Source organism: Montipora foliosa, chromosome 10 (assembly GCF_036669935.1).
Source record: "Montipora foliosa isolate CH-2021 chromosome 10, ASM3666993v2, whole genome shotgun sequence".
Taxonomy (NCBI): Eukaryota; Metazoa; Cnidaria; class Anthozoa; order Scleractinia; family Acroporidae; genus Montipora; species Montipora foliosa.
In genome coordinates, this window is record NC_090878.1 from 22,231,950 (window position 1) to 22,250,407 (window position 18,458).

The following is an 18,458-nucleotide window of genomic DNA, read 5'->3' on the forward strand; positions in this document are numbered from 1 at the left end:
GAGAGTTGAATCACGTAAAACAGACATACCCTCAAAAGATGATTCTTAAAAGACTATTTCTATGGGTTCTCCGATGAAATTATCACAATCACTTAAACGTATACTCATTTCACTTTTCAAGAGAATTGAAAGTGGAAAGGAAAAATTTGAGGGAAGGAATAGCTTCCAAACGTAAAGAACAATAAAGATATTTTGTCTACACACCATCTGCAAGACATACATAGTAAGAAAAAAAGATGTTTTTCACGTTTGAATTACAGACAGACAGACATTGACACCACCCAGCCCCCCTACCCCCTCCCCCCTACTTCGGGCATAACGTCTTTAAGTGCACAAGTTGCAAGAATTGGTGCTGCCACGCATTTGGAAAGGTTTGTATTGTCATAAGCATGTTCGTTATATCTTGGTTGTACTGTCAATAAAAGGCCTGTCCGCAAAGGACATGGTTTGGTCACACAAAAACAAGCAAAAGCTAACGATAACAGCCAATGTTATGGTGCCATAATGATGCTATTGTCAAGGGAAGTAAGCTAGGGAAAAACTGCGAGTGTAACAGGTTATGCCATATGTAGCAGTCGAATGCAGCATACTTGAGCAAGAGTTTAGCCGTATATTCCCCGTTACATCTATCACTCCTGCTCTCCAGATACGGACCAAAAGGGTGGATAATAGGTATCCTAGCATTCTTACTTTCTCAATTAATACTTAACAACTAGATTGGTTTTACTCTCGGTCTGATCATTGACCACTTTAAACCACACAACCACGCCAGAAAGCCAATTGACTTACATGCACTCAAATAATTAACTTGACTTGACTAAGAGTACTTACCAGACGGTTACCAAACAGATTATCAATCGTCCTGGACTCAAAATTTGTCAACGTAACTAACTCGTAGAGATCATCAGAGGGAACTCACAACTTCTTATAACTCCTATACCACAATTCAAACCATTTACCATCAAAATTTTCTTGGGGGTAACGTATTTTTCACTCAGTCAGTCAAACAGAAAGATTACTGATACTCATGGAGTCAAACCATGTTCTGGCTTACAGTGGTCCGTTTAAGACTCCTTTGACCTTAAAGGATTGCTATTCAAATCACTGAATACACTACGAACCAAACCATCGCACTTTAAACCACAAAATTTGCGTGGTTGTGCAGTTTGGTTGCACGAACCAAACCATCGCACCATGAGGACTATTGACAATTGTGTAGTGAGGCAAGTCATTGACAACATAACAGTCTGTTTATGGACCGACTCCTATTAGGATAATTACATTTGCAGACCACCGTTGCTTCAGGGGCATTGCGTTGCGTATTACACTCGAAGATTATTTCTATAATTCGCCACGCTGATGAAATATGATGTGAGCCCTCTCACAAATGTAAGATTAGCAAATTGACAAAATACAGGGAAATTCCGAGCTTTGATGATAAACAAGTAAGAAAACACTGTGGGTTGAGCAAAGGAGGTCTGAGTTTTGTTATAGCACCAAAGCGCTACCTCGCTCATCGATCTTACTTTGTTGGCCTCTCTGATCACGTCAGAGGACATCCATCTAGGATGAAGCCAGAGCGTCTCAGGGGCATTGGCAGCAATGCTTGTTCCTCGTATGTGGCCCCTTAAGCGAGCTTCGCTCAACCCGTTGTGACATTTCTTATGTAATATTTTCCGATTATATATTGCATCTTTGTCTGATTTTTGCTCGATTGTGGGATGACTGAGTCTATCTCAAGTTTCCATCAAGTGCGCATGTTCATGAGGCAAAGCTAATCTTTAATTAAGTAGCGAGTGACTATGAAATGTTTCAAAGTTACTCATTGAAGGCAAATGTGAAATCAAGCTAAACTTTTCAGAGAAGATTCATCTTCCAGTTACAAGGCTGTCTTCAGAAAGGAATTCACCCAAAATGACCAACACAGGCTGTCTCCTTTTTTTGTGCGATGTTTGGCTGTTTGAAAATAGTTGGAAATCAACAATCGTGGACAAACTCCTTCAGAAATTTAATGGAATACTTTTTATTTACCGAGGGTTAACGTTGATTTATAGCAGTTTTCTAGCAAGTGGCCCTCAAAAAGAGCACTTATGGACAGAAAATACCAATGATAGGGTGTATTTATGCAACGAATCCCTTATCGTTTTACCAAACTCAAGGAACAACTGAAATGAATGGAAGATGAAGGAACTCAAGATATCGCTACTGGCTATCAGGCGCATTCATCTCTTTTGAGAATATTTGGCCAGTGGCTGATCTTTCCGACCTGTAAAAAACAAAGATTGTGAAGAGAGGATGTGGATTAAATATATGGGAATGAATGGATGTTGCAGAATATCAATGGCCAGTCATCTGGCGAAAAATATCGCCGAACCAAAGCTGACACTCTTTTTCGAACGTCATTTTTGGTGTAGTCCGGCCTTTCAGGTATCTGCATGTAGCACTCGGGGAGAAAATTCCCTTTACTTTTGGCTGCATCCAGTACTCGGCAAACCTCTGTTTACTTTTGGCTTTTTCACATATACAGAATGAGCCTTTTTGGATATTACGTCAAGCCGGCTACACTTCCTGCTCTCCTTACCATTAATATTAGACATCCCTATTTTTCCAGAACGTTTTCCCAACAAGAACCAACTACAAGAGTCCTGAAAGTTGAAATTTCAGAAAAATGAATAAATGATGTGATGGCCCTCACAAGATTTATGCAGTGGCTAGGGACGTGCCACTCCCATTATATTTTATATATGCTGCGGCATTTTTAGAGAAGAAGCTTTTTTAACAAAAGATTTAAATAAGTATCAACTTTCGCAGGAGACCACACTCACTCAATAATGTCATGCTTGTGATTGGCTAAGAAATTTTGTTTTCGCTGGAAAATTTATCTTAACTCACCTTAGTCTTAGTGGCCCAACTTCAAGGTCGTGAGCCTCTGGCATAGTAATAGTGTGGTATTATCAGAGAGGCAAAATCTTTTGTGTTGAGGATTTTGAAAAACATCAAAAAATGTCCTTGCATGCAAAGCATCGCTCAATAAACAGGATTTGTGAGCCACAAAAGATTTAAGCTTGAAGATTTCTTCAGAAACAGTTGCCGCGCAAGTAAGACAATGTGATCTGTCACACAAACATGAGCTAAGCAAATTAAGAAGAGTTCAAAAAATCCCAAACTTTGAGGATAAAAAAGTAACAAAACACTATGAGTAGAGTGATGGTAGTCTGAGTTCTGTTTTAGCGCCGAAGCACTACCTCGCTAATCGATCTTTCTTTGTCGGCCTCTCTGATCACATCAGAGGACATCCATTTAGGATGAAGCCAGAGCGTCTCAGATTTTCCTAGGGGCATTGACAGAAATGCTTTTTCCTCGTACGTGGCCCCTTAAGCGAGCTTCGCTCAACCCGTTGTGACATTTCCTTCATATATTTTCCAGTTATATATTGCATCTTTGTCTCATTTTCGCTCGATTGTGGGCCGGGGTGATTTATTCTGTTTTAAGCTTAAATCAGGTGCGCATGTCTTTTTGGCACGTTAGCTTTAATAAGTAAATAGTGACTATGAAATCTTTCAAAGTTTCTCATTAGCCAACGCAACATTGTAGGCAAATGTAAATTCTGTTGAAACTCTTTGTGGAAGCTTGTGGCGGAGGAAACTCGCCTTTCTAGACATGGCTATTTTAGACAAGGTGTCCCCCTAAAGATAACTGCAGCTTTTTATGCTCACTTGAGGAGCCACGTTTGAGGGACACTTTGTGACGTTAAATGTTTGTATCCCGAGACACGAGTGAAATTGAAATCGGGGAAAAACAGCAAAGGGACACTCTGTGACGCTTAGTGAAATCCGTCTTCATCTAATTATACTGATTTGCATTTCTGGCCATATCTGAACACCGCAGCACATCTTGCCATCGTGACGGTCTGTGTAAAATGTCACAAATTTGAAATTGGTTTTGAATATGGATTAGTATGCCGCAAACAAATCGTTACAAGGCGCTTTTCTTAAAACTGCTGTATTGGTAGATTATTTTTTTCATTTGAGCACAGTGTGCAAGACCACGTTGCATAAGAGACTGCTTATACTGCAAAACAAAAAGAATTCCTGGTAGAAAAAACCGAAAACACAGTATCGGCCAGGAATCGATTGGGATTCGAAACCAGCTGAGGTTAAAATGGGCGGGGTGCTCTAACCACTGAGCTATCCCGGTCGATGCTTGAATGCAATGATATATTTCTCCATGCAACAATTTCGTCTCATTGACCTCACAGGAGCCACTAGGCGCTTTTCTCAAAACTGTTGTATTAAAGAGTGCAATACGGAAGTTACTAAGGAATCAAAGCGATGGAGTGATTTTGTTGAGTATATATTAAATAAGAGATCGTATGAATTAATGGTCACTGGTGTTTTGGTTGATTATGGTACCATTGGAAAGGTCATCAAAACGTGTTTATAATTTTGCCTTAGTAAACAACGTTTTGGCACCATGGTAACAGGTTGTTAATTTAACGACAAAACGATTCGGTAATCATCCCCATAAAAAAGAGTCAGAAAAAAGGTTCACAACCCCTCCTCGGGACTCTATATACCTTGAAATAAAAGTGGAACCAATAAGGAGAACCCTCCCCCTCTACCTTGGATATGTTCCTTTCTAGTTTGGCTCGTTTCCTGAAACAAGATCCCCCCCCCTCCCTTGGATATAAGTTCCTTTCTAGTTTGGCTCGTTTCCTTAAACAAGACCCCTCCCCCCCTCCCTTGTATATAAGTTCTTTTCTAGTTTCCTTCGTTTCCTTAAACGACCACATTCAACAACAAAAAATTCTTAAAACAATAATTGAGAAGAACTGCTGAACAAGAAGTTTAATAAAAAGCAGGAAGTCTAATTTTCTTTTTAGCCGAATATTAAAAGTTGTGATCACGACAGAAAATATGGGTAGAATTTCATATACCGGACTAAAAATGGCGGAGAACAAAAAAAAAATTGTTATTCCGATTAGGCCTTGCTAATTAGGTGTTGTTATGTTCGCTTTGTTCTTTTGTTTCATGGACCTTAATTATTTCGGATCCGGTATATGAAAGACCAGCCCAAGCACCTCCCCTCCAGAGTAACATGGTGTTGCGCACCCAACCTCGTTCCCAGGGTCTCCAATGCCTTAGACAAAGTAAGCAAAGTTTTGAGATCCCAAGATCTTTCTTTGGTCAGTGCAACTGAATCCTAATTGCAGAGTACAAACTCGTCCCCAGGACCTCTCCTTGGTTTTGGGGCTGGGGCGGGAAGAAGCCAAGGGAACGAGTGCAGAAGGCAAGGGAGAGGTCCTCGAAACGAGGCTGTTTACAGTACTTTTTTTTAAAGCAACATGCAAAGAAGATGTTTTGAATTGGTTAAATTCACGATTGATAGTGAATGTTTAAGGGCATTGCTTTTTCCCGATATTTATGACGGATTCCGAAAACCGTGGTTCTATGAGGGGACTGGGTCAAGCCTATTGTGACGTCTACAAAGGGATATCGACCAGAACACATTGAAACGAGTGAGACATGTTAACAAAGTAATTTTTAGTAAAAAAGCGTCAGTTCAAGGCGATATGCCAAACCGGTGTGTGGTCTTTGTAGAAAGCTAAGTTCTTTGCATGAGTCACTCAACCCAGTCCCCTCCCCCTCCAAAAAAAAAAACAGAACTCGGAAATCGGGAAGGGTGTGAAATTCTTCAACCAAAATTTTGGCAATGTTGCATTGAAAGATGTATAGATTTTAAAAAAGCACTGTAAAAGAGAAGGTTCAGTTGCAATTAAAAAAAAAGCAAGTTAGCAAAACAGTGGACAACATATGCTTCAAGAAAATTGCTCGTTATTTTAAGTTGAAAAGGAAACCTTTGTCTGGGGCGAAGCTAAAAAATGTTTTGCGTCATCGTCCCCACAGTGAACGTTGTTTTAGATGTCAACCTGTCACAGAATATAGAACGTTCCATATGTTGTCGATAGTCCTGTTCAGACTCACTGTAGATTTCTGCTTGCGATGGGTAAGTCAATGTGCATTCAAAACTGTTTCTGCACCAGCTTGTCTGTCGACAATTTTCCCATTTTAATTTATGTCAACGTTGTTTAAGAAGCCCTCTCCAGTAAGCTACTTTCAAATATACCATGATACTTTTTGTCCTCCAAAATTTTGCATAAACATTTTATTTTCTCTTGGGACCATTGCAAATCCCAAGAGAAAATACAAACAAAGAGTATTACGGTATTTTTGAAAGTGGCCTAATGTTCCAGTTTCTCTTGGGACTTACAAGGGTCCTAAGAGAAAATAAAAACAATGCTTATGCAAAATTTTGGAGGACAAACAAAGAATATTATGGTATTCTTGAGAGTGGCCAAAAGACACCTTATGTATATACCTACCTTACCCGCCGTGCATAATCATCTAAATGTAATAAACACTACAAACACGGTCATTAGATACATTTACGGTCCTTGTGATAATGACTGGCTGTTAGTGCTACGCTCCCTATCAGTTGCCAATAAAAGTGTCATTCCTCTTACACCTTTCGTTGCACCGTTTCCCCCACCAATAGATGGTTTTCACTCACCTGAGTTGACGGCCATTTTGGTGTACGAAACAATAGAAAATATTTGCGCAGAATTTGCATAAAAGTAGAGTTCAGTCCCCAAGGGAGAGGATGCCTATTGTTCTAGTACACCAAAAAGGCCGCTGTGACGTCACGTGAAAACCATCTATTCATGGTAACATGTGGTTCTGTTTTAGTCTCCTTGTCTATTTTTCCCGTCTCAACATTGTCCTCTGTAAGTTCTTACTTACAGCGAAGAAGCTACTGTGCCATCATTTGAATGTCTGACCTTCCCTTGTTCCCCTCTTTCTTCACAAACATAAATCAGTGAAACACAAAATTTTACTCTACTTTCTTTTTTATTATGCCAATGTACCATCTACAACATAATAGAGCACATACTTTAAGTGCAGCTTGCACTTTTACAAAAATTACCAAAATTAAGAAATTGATTTATTATACTTATCGTTATGTATTCTTTTTCTTTAAAATGTCAACAACTATCGCTGTTTCTAATTTTGGGCCTGGCATATTTACTTACAAGCTAACTTATTTTGTATTTCTTGTTCCCCTCCTTCTTCAGAAGCATAACGCAGTGAAATTTTACTCTACTTTCTTTTTTATTATGCCAATGCACCATCTACAAAATAACAGAGCACATACTTTAAGTGCAGCTTGCACTTTTACAAAAATTACCAAAATTAAGAAATTGATTTATTATACTTATCGTTATGTGCTCCTTTTCTTTAACATGTCAAGGACTATCGCTGTTTCTAATTTCGGGCCTGGCATATTTACTTACATGCTAACTTATTTTGTATTTCTTGTTCCCCTCCTTCTTTAGAAGCATAACGCAGTGAAATTTTACTCTACTTTCTTTTTTATTATGCCAATGCACCATCTACAAAATAACAGAGCACATACTTTAAGTGCAGCTTGCACTTTTACAAAAATTACCAAAATTAAGAAATTGATTTATTATACTTATCGTTATGTGCTCCTTTTCTTTAACATGTCAAGGACTATCGCTGTTTCTAATTTCGGGCCTGGCATATTTACTTACAAGCTAACTTATTTTGTATTTCTTGTTCCCCTCCTTCTTTAGAAACATACCGCAGTGAAATTTTACTCTACTTTCTTTCTTATTATGCCAATGCACCATCTACAACATAACAGAGCACATACTTTAAGTGCAGCTTGCACTTTTAAAAAAATTACCAAAATTAAGAAATTGATTTATTGTACTTATCGTTATGTGCTCCTTTTTTTTACAACGTCAAGACCTACCGCTGTTTCTAATTTAGGGCCTGGCATGGTTACTTATAAGCTATCTAATTTTGTTTCTTTTGGTTGAATACTCCCTTCATCTTACTGAAAATATTTCTTTTTTTTACACTGCCAAAGTCTTCAAGGCCAACACGTTATAATTTTGCTTTGTAGAGGGTGTTTAAATAGTTGAACGAGTCCTTAGGTTGATTGGGGTCTTGGTAGAAGCCTTGTTGAGACAAAACATGAGGTCAAAAGTTTATCCTAGAGAAAAAGAAAACCCAGAAAGTAGCGGATGCGATATGTCCAGAAATGCACATATTGAGATGTTCGCCGATGTTGTCCCATTGCTCTTCCGCCTGCGGCCATTTTGAAAAACTGCTTAAGTGATTATCCCGTAATAATCACCTCATCGGCAACCAATCAGCGCAGAGAATTGTCAATAATCACCTATGCAATTATACTAAATTGAGATGTACGCCGATATTGATAAGCGTCAAGAAGTGTTCCTTGCTCTTCCGCCCAACTTGTGTCCAGAAATGCTCACAATTAACATTATTAAGTGTCCTCTAAGCTGCACCGAGCAAGGAAAAATTATCAGCTGCATTGACCCTAACCTGAATAATATGCTAACCCTAACACATACTTTGTTGTTTCAAAAGGCAGCAAAATGCCTACAGTTAAAGGGACACTTGGTGTTTGATATCAAAATTAGGTGAACATCTAACTATGTGCACTTCTGAAGTGGGTTGAAGGCGACTTTAATTAAAAGCTTGCCATGTTGAGAAAGTCCGTTCCTAACGTTAATTCAAATATTTTCTCAGTTGAACTTAGATTCACCAATAGAACATTTGCATGATGACGCCATTTGGCTACAAGTACCAGAATCCTGCAGGTTTTGCTTGGCCCATGCGAATTATAGCTATTGGTATTTTGAGCCCGCTGGGAACACAAAAGTTAAATAAGAAAAGAAAAACAAACTGAATTCTAGTAGTTGTAGTCAAATGATGCTAGCGTGAAAGTTGCCTATTAAAAGCACTCAGTCCATGATCTACAGGAGTAACAATGGAGGAATACTGGGCATAACGGATTGCCAAAAAAAAAAAAATGAGAAGAAATAAATTATTAAAATAAGTAAATAAAAATTAGTAATGATATGATGATGATCACAGATGATAACAATTAGTATGTCCCAGCCTAGCTACAGCTTTTTGACGTTCTTTTTTAATTGGATGACTTAGCCAAGTTAACATATGCAACAAATGCCTTCTAGAAGAGCAATGAAAAACTCTGCCCTGACCTGCTTCTCGCGAACAGTGCAAGTAAACTTGCCTTCACTGACTAGAAGCACGCCATTGTGTTTGTTTGAGCAGAGTGGACCATGAGACGAGAGGAGTGCACCTAAGGTTACGATAATGGTGTCGTCCGAGATTCTTCCCTTTTCTCGCTTGTTAATGGCCAAACAAAGTCAAGACAAGGCAGATCTTTGAGCTTTAAATTGTTAAAATCTGTCGGCCTCGGTAAGAAAATGTGCCTGACAGTGGGCAATTTGTTTGGTAGCTAGTTGTACTTAAACAGTGTTATATTTCACTTGGTAATAAATAAATAAATAATTAATTAATTAATTAAGTAAGTAAGTAAATGAATAAATCAATCAATCAATCAATCAATCAATTAAGAAGTAGCTTTAGCAGCAATCTAACTACAAGGTCTATCTTAAACCGAGAAACTGATTAAGACCAAAGTTCATAAAGCTAAATCTCCAGCTATGTCTCGTAACTTACTTAAACTAAAAATTTTAATAGCTCAGTTATGCTAGGCAAAGCATTTGTTGACAACTGTAAATCATTCAGCTTGAAGACTTGTCGTGGACACATACAACCTGATGATTTTCCTGTTCCTAAACTTCTGATGTGTCTCGCAGCAATGAAATCAAAGCATATTGGCATAACTTTAAGGAGTTTCAAAAGTGATTTAATGAACCAATTCATCACCGTGCAGCTTGGAGCTCATACGGCAAGATTTGCAATGGACACGTTCAGTGGATTTTCAACTTGGAGTTGGGCTGGTTCATCAGCTTCTGATGCGTTTGACCCCCGCTAAGATCAAAGGTATGATAGCACAAGATTGAAGGTAACTTCAATACACAAATTCAGTTTTCATGCAAGGCCAAGCACAAGTTTACAACTGCAAGAAGTTTGTACTACAAAACTTACCGTGGACACATCCGGCAGATTTGCAACTTCAAGGTTGTTCAGTTCATCAACTTCTGCTGTCTTTGAAGCCTGTTTGCTATAATAATATTTCGTTTCGTCGTGATTGTCCCAGTTAAAGTACTCCCCTTGCTCCTCCAACATATCGTCAAGTCTGTTATACAGCCGCTGAAAGCTTGGCCGTTCATCTGGGTCCTGGTTCCAACACTCGGTCATCAAGGTGTACCTTAAAAATTAACAAAAAAGGAGTTTCCTTCTCTGCAGGAAAATCGATGATCTTCACATAACCTATTAACATTGTTTCCGATTGATTCATGTGTTTCACTGTTCCAACTGTAATTGAACCTGAAGCGAACGAACGAGGCAGCTCTCAAATCGAGAGAAGAACACATTTTCTTCGAAAAGTAAGCATTTGTGGTCGCAGTAAGGTCAGGGGTGCAAGGATTGTGGTTAAGTGCGAATTGAGGAATTAAGATCCACGTCCCAGAGTCTTCGTTCCTAATAAATATTTCAGCAAATCGTTAGGTACACAGAAGATTATAATTACAACAGAAGCTTGCAGCCACGTTCCCAATTCGAGGAAACTTAACCTGTAAGACTGCTCTGTTTTTCAGTGTTACAGTTCATTTTCGCTTCTTTTATCCATGATAAACGTTATCGCAGCTTCGTGAAATACAAAAAGGAAAAGCTGTCAGGTTGAACTAGAGTGATTAATGGTCAGGATTCCTGCCGTTGAATATGAGTATCCCAATCGATGCCAATGCTACCCAATTACCTTTAATTTCTTTTCTTCAACTCTTCTGGTTTTCGTATAAAACTAGTAACCATAATTCTTTCCTCTCAGGGGGTTATTTACGTTGTATTTCCTCAGAAACGATGCGTCGTTATTTTAACCACAACTTACCTTTTTTAAATCAAACAGATCGCACTTACTTATGATTTCGAATTTACTTAAGGGCAAAGTATATTATCTCAGTCATTGACATGAATCATAGTACCTAGTACTCTGCGCTTATTAAAACTAACCATGTCAAGAAGTACATGCTCGTATCCTCTAACTACTGTTTTCTTTCTTTTCTCCAGTGGGAGTCTACCTTTACGTTTTGTACCCTCCCTTGCTCATGGCCTATTGAAATGTCCCTTCAATTCCACGCACGAACCGTGTCTACTTAACTTAACCCCTTCCCCTCGGCAGCATTTCGCCCATGTAGGTACACTAGTAAAATACCTAAAGGCTTTAAACATGCAAGGTTTCTGAAATCCATGTAATTGTAGCTCCAGTCAATTCTTGTGTCGTTTCAGGAAGTGTGAGACGGAGGAAATGGAAACTAAGGCAAAGCCAGTGGTTTTGTACATCTTTGAGTTCTGCGAGACCAGATACGACAGGAGGTCTTTCTTTCAAACTCACATTCTAATGAAGTCGCAACAAATTTCAACTGTGTTACCTGGTAGTTAGCCTAGTAGTTATCTTCAAGAATTTTGTGTTTCAGGAAGAAGGATGCAAAGAGGCATGAAAACAGATCAAACAACTCACTCACACTATGAAATTCTAAACATTCCTACTTCGATCGTATGTACCAAACCTTTCTTAAAATGGTTTCATATGATGTTTCCTGTCTATAGTTACTTAGGGAGAACTTACACACGGTCTGTGCACATGTCAGGTTTTTCCAGTCTGTAACCACTCATCAAGCTCTCCAAGACCTCTTTGTGTTTCATCTGAGCGTAAGGTGAGCCCCCTGTAAATTATTCACATAACATGTCTTGAGGCACACCATAAACCATTTAAAGAAAGCGAGGTGTTTTACTAAAGAAAACCTCGATTCATAAAGATTTGAACCTCACAATAAATAAATAAATAAATAAATAAGTAAGCAAGTAGGTGCACATTTAGAGATGCAAATGCTGAGCACACAAAATTGGTAAGATCGAGATCTTTCAGTCCATTTTCATCATGAACTGAGGAAAAATGGCGGATTGGTCATGTCTACGCCTTGGCGTTGGAATATCTTAGAGAAGTTTAACCTCTCCTCGCCCCTTCCCACCTCCCCCAAAAACCCCAAACCGGAGTATATTTCCCCGTTCGTTTGCTTGCTCTTATTTCTGTAAGTCCATTTCTTTCCTTGTTCATTTAGCCACTGAACCAGTTATTCAATTAATCTATTGATTAACTACTCAGTCTCTTCGTCCGTCAGTCCTTTGGATAGCTGCTTTACTAGATGGCCAGATTTGGTTCATTCCCTCATTTGTTTACTGAGTCAGTCTGTCAGTCAGTCAGTCTGTTGGTCAGTTTTGGTCGGTCAGCCAATCAGTCTTTGAGTAACTGATCAAGTTGGTTAGTTAACTAGCCAGCGGGATGGACAACCTCTACCTTCCTTCCTTTATTCCTTTGTTAACACATTCAGTTAGTCATTTCGTCAGTCAGAGTCGGGCAGTAGGTCAGCCAGCCAGGAGGCTAGACTTTTCACTCTTCTTAGTTCATTTTACTCATAGAACCTTGTAATTATTACATGGCATGTCTGAAAACCAGCTTGCTGAGCCATTTACCCTGCTTTAAATAAAGTTGATTGATTGATTGAATGATTGAGTCAGTGCATGAGTCCAGCCAGCTCATTCACAGGCGGTGAGAAAATGAAATGAAACATCATCGTGGTATATCATTACTTTTACTTGTAATTTATAACATATTCGCCTTAACAGCAGTGATTTGTCACCCGACTCGCAACCTTTTTATTTTAGGAATGATTTCACCCACTAAAACGGTACACGAACTGAAAGAAACGCAAACATGCGTTGAGCCAGCCAAACATGTGGTGATATTCAGAAGACGACCACAAATGTGCCAGCAACAACAGTCATTCAAACCAAGTTTTGATTATTCAACCAAAGTGGACACTTGTCGCGAAAATGTTGAAATTCAAAGTTGAATACATTCTTCGTAAACGTAGGGCAATAAGACATGCAACATTTTCTTCCAGAAGAAGCCGTTACAAATTGATGTACAACAGTGAATACTTAGCACTCTTTTACACGAAACTGTGCGCGTAAAATTTTACACGCACTGTGAAGAATTTGCGTGTAATTATTTAAACACACTTTCGCGTCATTTTTTACTCTCGTGTAACACGCGCGTGATTTGCGTGTAAATTGCGCGCAATATGGCGGACTTACGTGCATGATACGCGCCTGTAATGCTGCTATTCCCGCGGCCAGTACTGTACACTAGTGTACAGAGGATTTGAGAAAAATACAGACCCTGCTACAGAGACTAGAGGACGACCCCAGCCTTGCGGACCGCACGACACTAACATTTGCTCAGATCGCTGACCTCCTGAATTTCGTATTGAGATCCACATACTTCCAGTATAACGGATCAATTTACGAACAATTAGAAGGAGCAGCCATGGGAAGCCCGGTCTCCGCTGTTATTGCTCGCTGTTATTGCTAACCTACACGAGGAGTTTCGAACAACAGGCAATAACTACTTTGGCTTACAAACCTAGTATCTGGAAACGCTACGTTGACGACACTTTTACCATCCTGGATCGCGGAAACATTAACATCTTCTTACAGCATCTGAACAGCCAGCAGCCTTCCATTTGCTTCACCATGGAGACAGAAAACGACTTCAAACTCGCTTTCCTTGGCACCGCAGTTTCAAGAGAACCGGATGGCCGCCTCACCACTAGCGTGTACAGGAAGCCTACGCACACTGATCAGTACTCAGCGTATGATTCCCACCACCCGCAATCAGTAAAAAGCGGTATTGTCAAGTGCCTCTACGAACACGCCAAAGATCTCGTAACAAAACTCTCTGTTATCTCCAATGAGGAAACACCTGTCTTCCCTTCTTGTCTCTAATGGTTACCCTCTTTCTTTCTTGCAGAAAATCACCAAGACCAGGAAACCGAGTAGCAGTGCTGAGCCCAAGATCGAGTACAAGTCCGAACAACTTCGCCACTGCCTACAGCAACAAGGCATCACGCTGTTTTCAAGTCGGAGACCACATTAAGATCACATCTAGTACAACCGAAAGACGCTGTCGAGCCGACTAAACAAGATGTCGTGGTTTACAGGATCCCCTGTGAGTGCGGTAAAATCTACATTGGCGAGACTGGAAGACCTACGCAAGATAGAATCAAAGAACATCAGCGAGACATCCGACTTTCCCGTACCCAGACCTCCGCCGTTTCAGAACACCCTAACAACACCGGACACAACCCGCTTTGGAACGAAATAAAGTTTATTGATCGTGATCCTCATTGGTACTCACGCAGGATCAATGAGCCGATTCACATAAGACTTCACCCTAACAACATCAACAGGGATAGTGGAATAGAAATTCCGGAAGCATGGATGCCCACGATCAAGAAACAAAACAACAGGAGAACCGTACGACAGCGGACAGCCGAAGGAACAACACACCAAAACAGTGAGGATCGAAATGCACCAATCACAGCTACTTAAAGGCAACCAATCACAGCGGAGCATCGTACTTAGAAGTTGACCCATAACCAGTCGACCTCATCGCCTGATGAAGACAGGCAGTATTCAGTCGAAACGTCGCGATCTACATCACAAGTGACCACATCGTGAGACAAACAAGAATACTTTATTCAAACTTTGGACACTAGCCAAGAGAAGTGGCTCGGGTTGATGCACTGTAGACTGACAATAGTGATAATGTAAATTGGACTTCTGCCTATTGTTCGGCCAAGTGGAGAACCAAGATTACAAAACTCATAGACTTTCATTTCAATTTTTTATACAGGCAAGCGCCAACTAGCAACTTTTTGTTCAAATTAGTTTTCCAGCAGTGAACAGAAAAAAGCACCTTTTTCCAAGACGCACTGAAAACGCCAGTCCATCTTTCTTGGTCATTCCCCGTAACCTCGTGAATAGGGAGGGAGCTTAAGGATGCGACGCTTTAAAACCAAGGACTGAAACCGAAAATGAACATTTCGCATGCCCTGACAGTAGCAGCTTTTAAATCTAACCGTAATTATTACAAAATTCTCGAATCTGATTGGTTCTGTGCGCAACTATTTGTCGCGTAATTGGCGTGCGATCACATGGGTGTCCAATTACAAGTATCCAATTTGAACAACTCCGAATTGCATACCTGTAATTGGACACCTCCGTCATTCGCGCGTCATTAACATGCGTTTGGGATGGGGTCATTCTTGCTGTTTTTGCACAGTTTGCAAAACAGATTGGATATAATTTTGACTTTTTTCACACAAAAAGGTATTCAAAGACCTTTTATCCTCGAATTTTGTTCTGACTTTCTCGCATTTTGTTATAGCTACGCTTAATTAGAAATAGGACTTCGTGTCGTTCGGCCCATTTTGAAATCATTGGCACGATTACTCCCTTAATTAAATTGGCCTCGCGCTACTCGTTTGGCCGATTTTGAAATCATTTGCAGGATTACTCCCTTAATTAAATCGCCCTCGCGCTGCGCGGGCGATTACTCCCTTAATTAAATCGGACTCGCGCTGCGCGTTCGGCCAATTTTGAAATCATTTGCATTACTCCCTGAATTGTACACCACTCAGTCCTGTTACTATTACTAATCATCAGTTCATTTCCAGTTGCCTTGCGTGGCTCGAATAAGACTTAATATGTTGTGCGATATCCTATATGGCTATCTAAGATAGTTAGAACAAAAGTACTCTAATATAACCCATTCCCTTCACCTGAATCAAGATATCAGATCGGGGAGGCGGGAAACGAAGAAATGGGAACTTTTCGCGGGTTGTGTGTAAATTCTGACTTGAAATTCTTTTACTACGAAAACTCACGACCCAACTTCTAGTCTCCAAAATAAACGTAATCATGGCTTGTATTCATATTTTTAACATCACCTGTTAGCAAAAGCCTGTACCTACTCTGTCAAAGTAAGGCAACGAATTCAAATTTATAAAGTAGCTAAAACCAGCACTGAGACAAGCTTTGTTATCACGTTTTTGTGCAGTAGTGTTGTTGCTTCAATTTAATAAGCATATTGGTCCAGTAACTCTCCCGGATGGGGGGGGGGGGATGCCCGTCGTCTCGCTTAGGGGTATAAATTTCGGATTTTGGTCTCACTTGGGGTGTTCTGGGCAAAACACATTCAGTTAGTCATTCCGTCAGTCAGAGACGGGCAGTAGGTCAGCCAGATAGACATTTAGACAAAGAGCCAGTTGGTGGGTCAGCCAGCCAGGTGGCTAGACTTTTCACTCTTCTTAGTTCATTTCACTCATAGAACCTTGTAATTCTTACACAGCATGTCTGAAAACCAGCTTGCTGAGCCATTTACCCTGCTTTAAATAAAGTTGATTGATTGATTGAATGATTGAGTCAGTGCATGAGTCCAGCCAGCTCATTCACAGGCGGTGAGAAAATGAAATGAAACATCATCGTGGTATATCATTACTTTTACTTGTAATTTATAACATATTCGCCTTAGCAGCAGTGATTTGTCACCCGACTCGCAACCTTTTTATTTTAGGAATGATTTCACCCACTAAAACGGTACACGAACTGAAAGAAACGCAAACATGCGTTGAGCCAGCCAAACATGTGGTGATATTCAGAAGACGACCACAGATGTGCCAGCAACAACAGTCATTCAAACCAAGTTTTGATTATTCAACCAAAGTGGACACTTGTCGCGATAATGTTGAAATTCAAAGTTGAATAAATTCATTTCAAGGGGAGGGATGCCCGTCGTCTCGCTTAGGGGTATAAATTTCGGATTTTGGTCTCACTTAGGGTGTTCTGGGGAAAACACAATCATATGTAGCCTTGAAGGTCTCCTTTCCCGCTGCGAAGAAATATAAAAGTTGTATATTCACCCCCGGGGGACCCTGTCACTAAGAATTTATGTAAAGGGGTTTTATAGTGCAAAAAAAACAACAAGGAAATCGTTCCTTTGTTCGCTCGTTCGTTCAACAATTAAGTCAGATGGGAAGTACGCCATTGGGAAGGCAGTCAGCCACACAATTGCCTATACATAGTCAGTAAACAATCAGTGTCAGTCACTATCCGATAATATCAATTTGAGCGAAGATTTCAGTCTTTGCTTACGTATCCATGAATATGCACACCCAGAGCATTAACGTATTACATGTAGGTGTGTGCGAAAGTCTTGGCCAACGTTTAGTCGTTCAATGTGGAGTATACTTTATAAAAAAATGGATAATGACTTATCTACTGGAAAAAGTTATCCAGGCTTAGTTTGATCAACTGAGGCCAGGTTATAGTAACACCGAAGAGATAAACACTTTTGAATGAGTGTAGTTTCACAAAACACACCTTGCATTGGAGGCTCATTATCGGCAAATGACCAAAAATATGGTACAAATATATTAATTGCAATTGAATAAATAATTCTTATTACTGACCAAGAGTTGCAATTTCCCACAGAACCACGCCATAGGACCAACTGCAAGTAAAACAAATGGATCAGCAAAATTACTAAACAGTGTTCATTTTGCTGCTGGTGTGTAGTTTGAACTTAGGTGTGGAATTTATTTAATACAAGACCAAAGATGACATGTTATCTCTAACATTGAATACAATCCATTGAATAAAAAATGCACTGACATCATATTGGTTATCTTGTATTTAATGAATATAATAAACGAAACCTGATACTTACACATCGCTCTTGGTGGTGAAGATGTCTTCAAAAATTGACTCAGGAGCCATCCACTTCACTGGCAGTTTCTTCTCAGTGTCTTCTTCGTACACCTCATGGTACAATTGCCGCATCAATCCAAAGTCCGCGATCTTGATTTTCTTACCATGTCCCACGAGAATATTCCTTGCTGCTAAGTCCCTGTGGACTAGGCCCTTCTGGAAAAGATAGTTCTGTAAACGACAAAGAATAACCATGGGTATTGCTAGGGATTTGAGATGCAAAGTCCTGGCTAGTGGCTTGGGAACTGGAGAATTTCAAGAAACTGTTGGGCCAAAGAGACTCGTTGATCACATCACGCCAATAAGGAATTTCCGAGTTCACGTCTGCCTCCTCTTCAAAGCGAGTCTAAGTGCGAAGTTTTTGTGATGGTAATTAGTTCTACTTGAGATATGACTGATTTATGACTCATTTCATAAGAAAAACTTCGCACTTAGATTCGCTTTGAAGAGGAGGCAGACTTGAACTCGGAAATGGCCTATTGTACATCCAGAGAAAGTGACTCCTAACATAATTGATTCCTTCAAATACATATATACATACATACATACATACATACATACATACATACATAGAGACAGGCAGACAGACAGACAAACAGACAGACAGACATACATACATAATTAAATGCTCTCCATAGGGGCTTTTCAGGGCCAATGAAACACAACAAAACAACAGAAAAGAACAACAACAACTGTTAAGAATCCCAACTGGCTTTAGGCAAACCAGTTGGCTATTTACAAGTG

General features: G+C 39.8%; 1 protein-coding gene across 3 annotated transcripts in view; it reads right to left on the reverse strand.

Annotated features, from left to right (window-relative positions):
• Positions 1 to 7,119: 7,119 nt before the first annotated feature.
• Positions 7,120 to 18,458, reverse strand: part of LOC137973808 (uncharacterized) — a 177,602-nt gene continuing 166,263 nt past the window's right edge. Inside the window, exons 18-22 of one of the 3 annotated variants that reach the window (XM_068820695.1) lie at positions 17,674 to 17,870; positions 17,417 to 17,457; positions 11,671 to 11,767; positions 10,032 to 10,254; positions 7,120 to 9,914 (exon numbers count right to left, since the gene is read on the reverse strand). In XM_068820695.1, the coding sequence (XP_068676796.1) occupies positions 9,825 to 9,914; positions 10,032 to 10,254; positions 11,671 to 11,767; positions 17,417 to 17,457; positions 17,674 to 17,870 (648 nt within the window). In that variant the 3' untranslated portion in view covers positions 7,120 to 9,824. Of the gene's footprint in view, positions 9,915 to 10,031; positions 10,255 to 11,670; positions 11,768 to 17,416; positions 17,458 to 17,669; positions 17,886 to 18,458 lie in introns of those variants that run through there. The other 2 variants (XM_068820694.1, XM_068820696.1) reach the window with 2 other exon arrangements.